The sequence below is a fragment of the Chiloscyllium plagiosum genome, chromosome 28 (assembly GCF_004010195.1).
Source record: "Chiloscyllium plagiosum isolate BGI_BamShark_2017 chromosome 28, ASM401019v2, whole genome shotgun sequence".
Classification (NCBI taxonomy): domain Eukaryota; kingdom Metazoa; phylum Chordata; class Chondrichthyes; order Orectolobiformes; family Hemiscylliidae; genus Chiloscyllium; species Chiloscyllium plagiosum.
Genome location: NC_057737.1, coordinates 8,665,575 through 8,679,873, shown reverse-complemented (window position 1 = coordinate 8,679,873; position 14,299 = coordinate 8,665,575). Strand labels below are relative to the sequence as shown.

The 14,299-nt window shown below is 45.3% G+C and overlaps 1 protein-coding gene across 1 annotated transcript in view; it reads right to left on the bottom strand.

The window, feature by feature from the left end:
• Window positions 1-10,015, bottom strand: part of nxn (nucleoredoxin) — a 227,311-nt gene extending 217,296 nt beyond the window's left edge. The window contains exon 1 of the mRNA XM_043718204.1: window positions 9,495-10,015. Within this exon, the coding sequence (XP_043574139.1) occupies window positions 9,495-9,800 (306 nt within the window). The 5' untranslated portion in view covers window positions 9,801-10,015. The remainder of the gene's footprint in view (window positions 1-9,494) is intronic.
• Between the last annotated feature and the right edge of the window lie 4,284 nt (window positions 10,016-14,299).

Here is a 14,299-nt window from a genome sequence, read left to right as displayed (position 1 = left end):
AGACAGAGGCACACACAGACAGAGACAAAGACATGCACAGACAGGTACACACAGACAGACAGAGACACGCACAGACAGACTGAGACAGAGACAAGAGACATGCACAGACAGGTACACACAGACAGAGACAGAGACACGCAGACAGAGGCACACACAGATAGACAGAGACATGCACAGCAGAGACACGCACAGACAGACAGAGATAGAGACACGCATAGACAGAGGCAGACACAGAGACACACACTCCTTTACCAAATAACCGCTGCACGTGTGAATCAGAAAGTTAGAGTTGATTTGTGTACCTAAACAAGTCACACAAATTCTGGACAATGTTTAACTTGAAAGGTTGCATCAAAATGGCTGGAGCAAATGACTGCAGCTGCTGGGATCTGTACTGAAAACAACAAACTCTGGAGGTCACAGCGGGTCAGACAGCATCCATGGAGAGAGAGCGAACTAACTTTAGGTCCAGATGAGAGTCATTTGGACTCAAAACATTAGCTTGCTCTCTCTCCATGGATGCTGTCTGACCCGCTGTGACCTCGAGCATTTGTTGTTTACATCTGTATGGCTGGCTCTGCAGAGTTTGTTAGAATTAAAAGCCTAACATTGTGCTCCATGTGACAATGAGGGGCAATTAAGTGAATAGCTGGACTTAACCAGTCGTGAAAAGGAATCCAGATAAGACAACATTAAGAGCCATAAATACTACCCTTTTCAAAAGAAAGAGGAAGGGATGAGCAAATTGTTCTCCGAATTGGTATGCTGGTCAATTGCTAACCTTTGGAATGTGAATGAGATGAACCTTCCCTCACCCAGCCCCTTCTGTTACAGTAAAGTCGGGGAGACAGACAGGCACTGTGGGTAAAGAGTTCTCTATTAAAATGAGCCTCTACTAAAATATCATATCACAATGTGTGTGACTTAATCAACAACAATTTATTGATGTCGCATCTTTACTACAGCAAAAACACGCCAAGGCACTTCACATGAACTCAAGGTTAAAGGAAATACATTGGGCCATTAGGATAGATGATCAAAAGCTCGTTCAAAGAGTTCATTTTGTGAATGAGAGTGAAAGTGTGTGATTAGTTGAGCTTAGGCAGATGAAGAAACAGATCAATGTTGGAAAACCCCCTCCAAGCCTCAAACCAGCATTGGAACTGTATTACTGTTCCTTGGGTCAAATTCGGGAACTTCCTTCCAATCAGTATTATAGTTGCCTCTGTGACTGCAGCGGTTCAAGAAGGCAGCTCACCACCATCTTTTCAAGGGGTAACTAGGGACGGGTAATAAAAGCTGTGTGATTCGCAAGCTCCATTCAACCCCACCTCCCGGCTGACAGCCATTTCAACTGTCCTTTCCACTCCCCCAAAGACATGCCCATCCTGGACCTTCACCACGGTCAATATAAGACCACATGCAAGCTGGAGGGAAAACACCTCATCTTCCACCTTGGGAGCTTACAATCCTCAACATAGGATTCACCAGCTTCCAATTTCTCCCTCCCCTCACCACACCTCATCCTGGGTTCAGCCCTCCCTCTCTGCCCCACCCCTGTGACCTGACCTAACCTGTCCATCTTCCTTCCCATCTATCCACTCCACTCTTCCCAATGACCAATCACAATCACCTCCTACCTCCGCCCACCAATCGCCATTCTACCTAACTTTTCCCTCAGCCCCAACCCCTCCCTCTATTTATTTCTCAGCTCCCATTCCCCCTTCCCAGTCCTAATGAAGGGTCCTGCGGACTTTCCTGTTCCTCAGATGCTACTTGACCTGCTGTGCTTTTTCCACCCCTACATTTTATCAACTTTGACTTTCCAGCATCTGAAGTCCTCACTATCTCCAATAAATGCTGTACTCCCAGCATACTCAGGTTTGTGCCCCATGGCACATCTCTATGACTGAGGCTGTGGTCTCATACAGGTAAAACTTCAGTATTGAAGACTAGGCACCTGGGAATGAAGCCATCAAAAGGTAGAAGCCACAGCTGTATTGACAAAATTGAAAAGCTGGATTTGTTTTTGAGGTGAACTTGAAAGAAAGTGAAATGGCCAAGAGGCAGGAATTAAATTTGCAGACTTGGAATAAGGAGGAAATGGTGAGACCACACGTGGATTTGAAAACAGGGAACAACATTTTTTTTTTGAGAATGTAAGCCTCTGCTGGACAACAGCCAAATTTGGTGAATGAGCAGAGGGTGATGGGATGTGGTGGGGGTTAGGTCTCTGGTTGATCGTTGAGGCGAGTAACATGGAAGACGCCGGTAAGGTTAGTCCATAATGAGTGTGAGGATGTAAGGATGGAGCAGTCGGTGTGACCACTCTCTAGGAGAAAGCATTGAGTCCATTGGAAAATGTTAGGAGAGGGACAGAGGACAGTCGTGAAAATGTTCAAGGTTCCTTCCCAACTTGGGCTGGGAGTGGGAGGAAGGCTGAGGGACAGAGATAGGCCAGGAGACTAGTGATAGGAACCCAGGGGAGTGCAGAAGGTAAATATCGGAGAAGAGAGAGAAAACTTGGGTTGGTCTATCTGGATGGAGGTACCTCGGGAAAGGAAGAAGGGTTTAGAGGGAAGAAATGGAAGGCCTGGTTACAGGTCCTAAAAGGCACACCACACAGTCAGTGACTCTAAGACAGGAAACCACTACGCATAACCATTTTGGAGAAGGAATTGACCTCCAAGAGGGTGGTTTTCTCACTCATTTTCTGGAAATATTGAGTGGAGCTTACACCACGTTCTATATACACCAGGCAGGTATTTTACCCAAATGGTCAATCTTTATTATCAAAGAGTGAATAGAGAAAGGCTGTTCAACTCTAGGAGGTGGTGCAGGATTTTGGGGGGGGGGGGGGGGTCTCACCAATCTCCTCATGGTCCCCCAGTGCAAAAGCACTGATCTCAATTCAGCCTCCCTACTGTCAACGTGACTGGGTGGGATGGACTGAGCAGAACCCAGACAGCTCCCTGGGCTATACAGCTCACTAGGCAAAAGTGAGGACTGCAGATGCTGGAGATTAGAGTCGAGAGATTGTGGTGCTGGAAAAGCACAGCAGGTCAGGCAGCATCAGAGGAGCAGGAGAATTGACGTTTCGGGCAAAAGCCCTTCATTAGGAATGCCCCTCAAACCTGATGAAGGGTGTTTGCCTGAAACGTCGATTCTCCTGCTCCTCGGATGCTGCCTGACCTGCTGTGCTTTTCCAGCATCACACTTTCGACTCTACAGCTCACTATCACACTGGGCAAGGAGAAGCTCTGAAACAGTACTTGCTGCTCAGCTTTCTAAAAGATCCTGGCACTTGGAACAAAGTGACTCTTTTATACATTCCATGAACAAGCTGACGTAAGATTCAAAGTAAGATAACCAGGCTTGTTAAAACCACATCGCTCATAAAATGTGTTCCTCGCTGGTGGATTCCCATTGACCAGACGTTTGTATTTATGACACAGTTTTGTGGTTCTAATATGAACCAGTGTTTAAGTCACTTGCAGTCTGTACCTCATGGCCCTGAAAGACTGGTTTCCATCAGCGAAGCTGACAGAACAGAGGATGGTCATTGTCACCTCGTAATGGGGAGGCGATGTCTGAGTGGTATTATCACTAGACTACTCATCCAGAATTTCAACTAACATTCTGGGGAAATCTGGGTTTGAATCCTATCACGGCAGATGGTGGAATTTTCAGTATAAAATCTGGAATTAAGGGTCTAATAGTGACCACAAATCCATTGCCAATTGGTGGGGAGAAAAGCCCATGTGGTTCACTCGGGCCCTTTAGGGAAGGCAACCACCATCCTTACCCTGGTCTGGCCTACACATGACTCCAGACCCACAGCAATGTGGTTGACTCTCAACTGCCCCCTGGGCAATTAGGGATGGGTAATAAATGCTGGCCTAGCCAGAGATGACCACATCCCTTGAGTGAATATTAAAAAAAACTCATAATTAAAGTGTAGCTTTAATGTCGGACAAACATCCTGAGCTGCTTCAGAAGGACATGGGAAATAATGGACACAAAGACAAAGGAGAAATGATGGCAGATGGAAGTTGTCAGCGAGATGGTCTTTGAAAAGGAGGTGGTAGGAATCCTAGAGAGTAGCTGAAGGTTTAAGAGACAACGGTGTTGCAATGTGGGGATGGGATAGGCTGGGGGATGAGTTAAGTGGGATGTTTAGCCAATGTACAGGTTATTGGGAATAAACAGCAAAGCTGCAAGCACAAATCAGCACCCAGACAGTCGATGGACTCAAACACCCATCCAATATCGAATGGTCCAGAACAAGGAGCAGTACAGTGGCTCAGTGGTTAGCACTGCTGCTTCACAGCACCAGGGACCTGGGTTCGATTCCAGCCTTGGATGACTGTCTGTGTGGCCTTTGCACGTTCTCTGTGTGGGTGCCCCAGTTATCTCCTGCAGTCCACAGATGTGTACATTAGGTGGATTAGCCATGCATGATTACCTATAGTGTCCAGGGATGTGCAGGTTAGGTGTACAAAGTTAAAACTCACACAACACCAGGTTACAGTCCAACAGGTTTAATACTATAACCTGGTGGCAACACCGGCATCTCCAAATCAGGTTAGGTGTGTTAGCCATGGGAGATAGGTCTGGGTGGGATGTTCTTCAAAGGGTCAGTGTGGCCTGTTTCCACTCTGTAGAGATTCCATATTTTTTTAAAAAGTGGGCATGATTTTAAAGTGAAAAGCAGGAGGTTATAGAGGCGATTTCAGGAAATATCTTTTCACCCTAGGGGTGCCTCTCAATCTTTATAAATGCTTGGACAAGCACCTGAAATGTCATAACATTCAAGGCTATGGGCCAGGTACGGGAAAGTGAGGTCTAGGTAGTCTGTATTTTTTGGCGGTGCAGACTTGATTGGCCAAAGAGCCTTTTCCGTACCTTTTGATTCAAGTGTCTTCCAGACAGAGAACAGAATATGATCCCTCAGAACTTGCATTCCTCTTAAAACCAGAAATACAACTCAGAGAACAGGCAGATTAAAGAGGTGCATCATGCCATGACATGACATCTACTCACAGCTTCTCTACAAGATTTAACTATCTGGTTCTGGAGTATCAGATTCAACAAATTATTTTAAGTCCGGGTCATTCATTGAGGACTTTGGAATTGCTGTGTAAACATTCAAGTTTAGTCACTGGATCTGGTCTGATGAACAGGTGTATGGAAATGAAATGTTATTTTTAACCATCATTTACTGGGAATCAGGTGCACCAGTCTTCACGTGGATGTCAAATGGTGTTTGATATTGCTCCTGTGGAGTGCTTCGGGATGTTTAACAATGTTAAGAAGGTGACATTCAAATTTAACTTGTTATAGTAAACACCCACACATGCAGAAAAATATTCCAAGGTGCTTTACCGGAAAGTAGTGAGTCAGGAGAGATATTATGGGACTTGTCCAAACAAACTAGCAGAAGCTGCTCATCATAGAATCCCTACAGTGCAGAAACAGGCCACTGAATTTCCCACTAATCCTCCAAAGATCATCCCACCCAGAACCAACTCCTTATCCTATAACCCTGCATTTCCCACGGCTAATCCACCTAATCTGCACATCTTTGGACTGTAGGAGGCAACCCACACAGACTCGGGGAGAACATGCAAACTCCACACAGTCACCCGAGCTTGGAATCAAACCCGGGTCCCTGGCCCTTTGAGAGGCAGCGGTGCTAACCACTGAGCAAACGTTGTCCTGGCGCAGGTACAACACAGATCACAATGGGAACAAGCCAGAGTTTAGAGGATTGGACATTTTCTTCCCTTGATGCAGGTCTGAAGGAGATTGTATGGACCCAGCTCCAATCCCCTACTTGCTGCTTATCAGTGAGTCGAATATAAACAGGTTGTCAGAAACTCAGCAGACCTGGCAACATCTATGGGCAGAGAAGAACAGTCTGAAGAAGGGGCACTGGACTTGAAGCGTTAACCCTGTTTCTTTCTCCACAGATGCTGCCAGACCACCTGAATTTCTCCAGCATTCTGTGTTTGTTTCAGATTACCAGTATCCGCAGTATTTTGCCTTGACAACAGGCAATCAGTTTGGTTCAGTGCTAACAGGCTAGAATCATAGAGATGTACAGCATGGAAACAGACCCTTTGGTCCAACCCGTCCATGCTGACCAGATATCCCAACCCAATCTAGTCACACCTGCCAGCACCCGGCCCACATCTCTCCACACCCTTCCTATTCATATACCCATCCAAATACTTCTTAAATGTTGCAATTGTACCAGCCTCCACCACTTCCTCTGGCAGCTCATTCCATACCCATACCACCCTCTGTCTGAAAAAGTTGCCCCTTAGGTCCCTTTTATATCTTTCCCCTCTCACCCTAAACCTATGCCCTCTAGTTCTGGACTCCCCGACCCCAGGGAAAAGACTTTGCCTATTTACCCTATCCATGTCCCTCATAATATTGTAAACCTCTATAAGGTCACCCCTCAGTCTAACCTCAGGGGAATGTCCTCGGCCCAACTACTTTTAGTTGTTTCATCAATGACCTTCCCTCCATCATAAGGTCAGAAGTGGGGATGTTCGCCAATGATTGCACAATGTTCAGCACCATTTGTGACTCCTCAGATTCTGAAGCAGTCCACATTCAAATGCAATAAGATCTGGCCAGTATCCAGGCTTGGACTGAGAAGTGGCAAATAACATTCATGCCACACACATGCCGGGCAATGAATATCTTCAATAAGAGACACAATCTAATCACCATCCCTTGGCATTCAATTGTACAATGACTGAATCTCCCACTATCAACATCCTGGGCACTACCATTGACCAGAAAACAGCTAGAGGCACCATATAAACACAGCGGCTACAAGAACAGGTCAGAGGCTGGGAATACTGCAGCGAAACCCCCCCCCCACCCCGACTCCCTAAAGCCTGTCCACCATTGACAAGCCCTAAAGTCAGGAGTGTGATGGAATACTCTCCACTTCCCTGGATGGGTGCAGCTCTAACAACACTGCAGAAGCTTGACACCATCCAGGGCAAAGCAGCCCACTTGATTGGCACCACATCCTCAATCATCCACGTCTTCTACCACCAACTCCCAATAGCAGCAGTGTATATCGGCTTCAAGATGCACTGCAGAAATTCACCAACAATCCTTAGACAGCATCTTCCAGACCCAAGGACAAGGGCAGCAGATTCATGGGAACACCTCCCCTCTGCAAGTTCCAAACCGTCCTGATTTGGAAACATATCATCATTCCTTCATTGTCGCTGGGTCAAAATCCTGGAATTCCCTCCCTATGGGCATAGTGGGTCAACCTACAATATGTGGACTGCAGCGGTTCAAGAAGGCAGCTCACCCCCACCTTCTCAAGGGGCAACTAGGGACAGACAATAAATGCTGGCTGAGCCAGCGATACCCATGACCTGATTCCACTGCTCTCCTGAGAAAGAGAATTCCACAATCGTATGATTCCTCACACAGTCCACTTCATCCCACTTGGCTACTCCCAGTCTTGCCTGATCTCAAAACCTGGTCATTTCCCTCAGTAACTCTTGACCTTATACAAGACAGGTGAAGGGATATTGCAATGGCTGTTTAGTGAACCCCACAGATCACCTTGGGGAATGGAGGGGGAGGCAAACACTGAACCTTTAATACTCTGATACACCAGTGCCACCACACACGATGGAATCACTCGAGGCTGACGTGGGGAACAGCACGTGTATATTCACAAATGCAACGTTCGCTCACTGAAGACATGCAGGACACAGAATATGAGACAAACATACGCAATGTCAACCCTCCTCTCAGGTAGGAGGGCTGAGCCTCAGGCTGAGCCTCCATGCAAAAGATGCACTTTTTAAAAAACTAAAGCAGAAACACATTTGACATGGCATTGGTAATCAGAAGCGAAGGATCAACTTTACAAGACTCTCGACTTGATTCCAGGACTGGGATTCTTAAGGACACGCCAACACAAGGACCAGTCACACTCTCACCAAAACTTTGCAAACATCAAGAGGAAAGGAGTGTGAAGAAGAACATACTCCTGAATTAGCAAACAAGGTCAAACTTCAGAGGAAATTCAAGATGCCCATTTTAACCACAAGTTACACAGCATGCAAATAAAGAAGTGATTTACTGTTCCAGCTCATGCACAAACAGACCTATAAACATTAATGTCTCGCTATTGGAGCAACAGGATTTGGCAATGAAAATAATGCTGCAATGCAATCTGGTGCTGAGGTCCGTTCCTTCAAATATCACATCATAAAATGTTAGAATTCAAACTAAATACCAACATGAGCCCAGTGCAATCAGGACAATCATTGAGAATACTCTCCATCCCCCAGAGCAAGCGCTCTGGCATGTCACAGCACTCCCATTCTTCCATATCAAAAGATTTCCATGCAATCCTCTTAGCTGAGCCCTCACAACTAATCTACAGCCCCAAACTTTTCTGCAGCTTTCACTCGAGTCCACATTTACAGTGGAAATGGAAAAAGACAGAGAGGGAGATAATAATTATTCTTTAGGTGAACAAATATCCCAATGAGCTTAATGGAAGCTTCATCTGGTCACAATGAAAGGGGGAACATATCCTTCCAAGAAACACCAGCAGTTTTCATTGTACAGAATCATACAGAAGACAAGGAGGCCATTCAGCCTACTGTCTCCTCTACTGGCCCCATGAAACCTCTCACCAAAAATAGTTACACAATCCAGTAACAGATCTCAGCAGCAGTGATCTAATAAAAACATGTATTTTTTTCATGCAGATTGCAAATGGAACGTTGGAAACAGAAATGTTAGTGACAATCCAAATTGAGGACCCATGGTTGACTATAGCTTCAGAGTGAGGTGTGCAATATTACAGGAGCCTGATTCTCCGTGTGTGCCATGTTACAGGATCCTGTCTCTGTGTACAATATTACAGGATCCTGTCTCTCTCAGTGTGCAATGTTACAGGATCCTGTCTCTGTGTACAATATTACAGGATCCTGTCTCTCTCTGTGTGCAATGTTACAGGAGCCTGTCTCTCTGTGTGTACAATGTTACAGGAGCCTGTCTCTCTGCGTGTACAATGTTACAGGAGCCTGTCTCTCTCAGTGTGCAATGTTACAGGATCCTGTCTCTCTCAGTGTGCAATGTTACAGGAGCCTGTCTCTCTGTGTGTACAATGTTACAGGAGCCTGTCTCTCTGCGTGTACAATGTTACAGGAACCTGTCTCTCTGTGTGCAATGTTACAGGAGCCTGTCTCTCTGTGTGCAATGTTACAGGAGCCTGTCTCTCTGTGTGCAATGTTACAGGATCCTGTCTCTCTGTGTACATTATTACAGGATCCTGTCTCTCTCAGTGCAATGTTACAGGAGCCTGTCTCTCAGTGTACATTATTACAGGATCCTGTCTCTCTCAGTGCAATGTTACAGGATCCTGTGTCTCTGTGTGTGCAATGTTACAGGAGTCTGTTCTCTGTGCAATATTCTGTCCATAGCTCTGTTACCTTCCTCTCCATGTCCTGGAAAGGCAGCACTAGCCAAGGCATCTGGCCGACGAACTCCTTCCAGGGTTTGTACTCTTCCTCGGAGCTGATGAACACCACCTCCAGCTTGTCGCCGTTCTCCCCCTGCTTGAAGCGGCTGTAGAAGTCGGCGAGAGCCGCCGTGAACTCCTTACACGAGGCGCTCCAGCTGCAGCCGAAGTAGAGCGCGACCAGGCGGCCGTCAGTGCCCAGCGGAGAGCACTCCACCTCGGCCTGATCTCGGTCCATCAGCCGCTCCCCCAGCAGCTCGCAGAGCAGCTCAGACATCTTCCCAACAGCAGCAACTCACCCAACAGCAACAACAACAAAAATAATAATAATAAATCCAAACAAAACCAAAAACAGGGAGTGGAGAGAGAGAGAGAAAATCTAAAAATGAAAGGGGCAGAGAGAACAAAATCTTCTTCAGTGCAAATAATTCACAAGATTAATTCCTCGATTTTTTTTTGCTTCGATTCTGTAATCTCCTCCTCTCACTCTCTCCACAGTCTCCACCTATAGGACATGGCAAAGCGAAACTCCAGCACTGCTATTGGTTCCAGCAGTACATTTCTCCTTCAACATCACTTTTGTTCCCCATTATATTAGAATAAAACTTTTTCTTCCTTTTTTTAAATCCAAAAAACACACTTTAGGTTTCTTTACAATTGATGCACAGGGTGTGGGTGTCACTGGCCAGGCTAGAATTTATTACCCATTCCAAATTCTTCAGAGAGTAATTAAGAGTCAACCACATCCTTGTGGATTAGTGGTGCTGGAAAAGCACAGCGGTTCAGGCAGCATCCGAGGACCACTGAACTGCTGTGCTTTTCCAGCACCGCTAATCCAGAATCTGGTTTCCAGCATCTGCAGTCATTGTTTTGACCTAGATCACATCCTTGTGGGTCTGGAGTCACATATAGGACAAACCGGGTAAGGATGGCTGTTTCCTTAAAGTAGGGACAATTAGCAATGGATTTCTGGTCATTGTTGGACTCTTAAATTCCAGATGTTGGGAAGATGTTTCTGTTGGTAGGAGAGACTAGGATTCGAGAGCACAGCCTTAGAGTAAAGGGAGGGCCTTTTGAAATGGAGATAAGGAGAACTTTCTTCAGCCAGAGAGTGGTGAATTCACTGCCACAGAAGGCTGTGTAGGCTAGGTCATTGAGTATATTTAACACAGAGATAGATAGGTTCTTGAGTATCAAGGGTTAAGGGAGAAAGTGGGAGAATGGGATTGAGAAACCTATCAACCATGATTGAATGGTGGAGCAGATTCGATGGGCTGAATGGCCTAATTTCTACTCCTTTGTCTTATGCTCTTATATTTTATTGGCATCAAATCCACCGCCTGCCTTAATAAAAAGCTAAAGAACTGCAGATGCTGCAAATCAGAAACGAAAACAGAAATTGCAGGACAGGCTCAGCAGGTCTGTGGAGAGAGACCAAGAGTTAACATTTCAGATCGAGTCACCCTTCCTCTGCCTTGGCAGGATTTGAACCTGGGTCCCCTGTATTAATAGCCCGGTGCTAATATTCACAAGGTTATTGCTTTCTCTTATTACCTGGAAGGGAAGAACATTTGCAACGGCTTCAGAAATTGTGGTATGGCAGGACAAACAGCCTCCTTCTGCACTGATAGGTAAAGTCACCATCATCTTCAGAGAATGGTAAGTACAAGCTAAGGATCACCATAGCTCAGGCAAGGGGTAAGGTTGAGAAGGCAGGACCTTCAGGGGAATCTCAGTGGTACAGGAATTGAACCCACACTTTTGGTATCACCTGATTTCTTCAAACTAGCTGTTCAACCAACTGAGCTAACAGAACCAGGTGTCAGAGCCTAAGGATTCTGGGTGGACTATTTAGGGCAAAGATGAGGAGACATTTCTTCACCCAAAGAGTGGTGAGCCTCTGGAATTCATTACTACAGGAAGTAGTTGATGCCAAAATATTGAATTTATTCAGGAGGCGACTAGATATCGCACTTGGGGTGAATGGGGTCAAAGGTTATGGGGAGAAAGCAGGATTTGGCTGTTGAGCTGGATGGTCAGCCATGATCGTGATGAAAGATGGAGCAGCCTTGAAGGGCTGAGTGGCCTCCTCCTGCTCCTATCTTCGATGTATCTATGTTTCTATATAGCTGTTCCTAATTTACAAATGTATGACTTACAAATGCAATCCTGTACAGGGGTGTAACATATGAGCATTTCCTGTCCTTGTGAATGGCTCCCTTATGTTTTCCTGTACTGTATCCTAACTTGCACGAAAATCAACTTGCCAACAGACTCCCGAACAGAACCTGATCACGACCTGGGAACTGCCTGTATATGAAAATAAGTAAAGAACTGCAGGTGCTTGAAATCTGAAATGAGAACAGAAATTGCTGGAGAAACTCAGAAGTTCTGACAGCATATATTCACAGAGTGATGCAGCATAGAAACAGACCCTTCAATCCAACTCATCCATGCCAATCAGATATCCTAAATTCATCTAGTCCCATTTGCCAGCATCTGACCCATATGCCTCTAAATCCTTCCTATTCATATACCCATCCAGATGCCTTTTAAATGTTGTAATTGTACCAGTCTTCACCACTTCCTTTGGCAGCTCATTCCACACACGCACCACTTTCTGTGTGAAAAAGTTGCCCCTTAGGAAATTTTATATGTTTCCCCTCTCACCTTAATCCTATGCCCTTCAGCATCTATGGAGAAAGGAACAGAATTAATGTTTCCAGTCCAATATGATTCATCTCCCACACTCTATCATTCTACGATAAATGTCAGCCTTGTAATTCACTAGACAATTGAGCAGAGTGTATAAAGGTCAAAAAGAGAATAGAAGAAGAATAGGGTAGAAATAATAAGAGAGAAAAGCTTTACAGTAGGATACAAGGGAACTCTTCATCCTGATTAAGCAGTGAAGCTATATTTGAGACTGAAAACAGAAGCACGAGAAAAGAAATAGCAAATACTTTTTTCCTGCAGAGAGGCTAAGGAATTTGTGAGATGCTTTTATAACATTACTCTGCTGCAGAGATACTTCCCGTTATGAAAAAGACCCAACTTGCATCAAAAGATGCACTGAATGTAAAACTTCGAGTAAACGCGTTTTGTGCACAATTACTTTGTGTCTGATTTTTAGAGATTTCTCCCCCATCCATTGATCCCTGTGTTCCAGCAGACCTCACCTCAAGGCAGAGCTCTCATCCCTGCCCTATGGTAATTAGTTACACACTCCAAATTCATACAATTGCATTGCTTCAAAGAACAGGCCTAAAATTAAATTAAATTTTGGCATAGAGGTCATGTGAAACTCATAAGATGTTGCAGTAGATGTAGGCCGTTCGGCCCGTTGAGTCTGATCCACCACTCAATGAGATCTCATTATCCTCAACTCCATTTTTCTGCCTTATCCACAGAACCCTAGAATCCCTTATTGATTAAAAATCTGTCTGTCTCAGCTTTGATTATAGTTAACGACCCAGCCTCAACAGCCCTCTGCAGTTCCATTAGATTTGTGAGAAAAGAAATTCCTCCTCATCTCTGTCTTAAATGTGTGAGCCACTTATACCGCAACGATACCCTCTGGTCCTAGAGTGGGAACAGCATTTCTGCAGCTATCCTGTGAAGTCCTCTCAGAATCTTGTATGTTTCAATCAGGTCACCTCTCCTTCTTCTATTTGCCAATGAGCATAGACCCATTCTATCAAATCTCCCCTCATATGACAGCCCCTCCAACTCTGGTACCAGTCTAGTGAAGCTTCTTTGGACTGCCTTAGATACATGGCCCAAAGTGGCGGTGTCCCTACCTCTGGGCCAGAGGCTCTGGGTTTATCCTACTCCCAAGACTTATCAGCCATGGAAGACTGTAACACCTTCCCAAATGCCAGATTGCAGCAGTATGAGTGGGAGAGTTTCCTGGTCAGCCATCCTGCAGAAAGCAATGGCAAACCACTGCACTAGTTCAACCCTATGAACAGAGCATTCCAACGGGAATCCATAGCCTAACAATGGGAAAAACAAGCATGGGGGAAAATACAGATTAACAAATTTATTGGGGAACGAAAATAACTTTTCTCATGTTTTGTTAGGATTTCATAATCTGTTTGCATTGAAAGGAACAGGACAATTGATAGAGTCATACAGCACGGAAACAGACCCTTCGGTCCAACCAGTCCATAATCCCAAAATAAATTAGTCCCACCTGCCTGCTCCTGGCCCTCCAGACCTTTCCTATTCATGTACTTATCCAAATGTCCTTGAAATGTTGTAACTGTACCCACACCCACCACTTCCTCAGGAAGTTCATTCCCCACACTAATCATGCTTTGTGTGTAAAAAGAAATGCCCCTCATTTCTTTTTTAAATCTTTCTCCACTCACTTTAAAAATATGTCCCCTGGTCTTGAAATCCCCCAAACCTGGAATGAAAAATAAAACACCTGTCTTTCACCTTATCTATATCCTTCTGGATTTTATAATCTGTACCCGTTGTGATTTTATAATCTAGATTAGATTAGATTACTTACAGTGTGGAAACAGGCACTCCGGCCCAACAAGTCCACACCGACCCTCTGAAGAGCAACCCACCCAGACCCATTCCCCTACATTTACCCCCTTCACCTAACACTATGGGCAATTTAGCATGGCCAATTCACCTAACCTGCACATTTTTGGACTGTGGGAGAAAACCGGAGCACCCGGAGGAAACCCACGCAGACATGGGGAGAATGTACAAACTCCACACAGAGAGTCGCCTGAGGTAGGAATTGAACCTAGGCTCAGG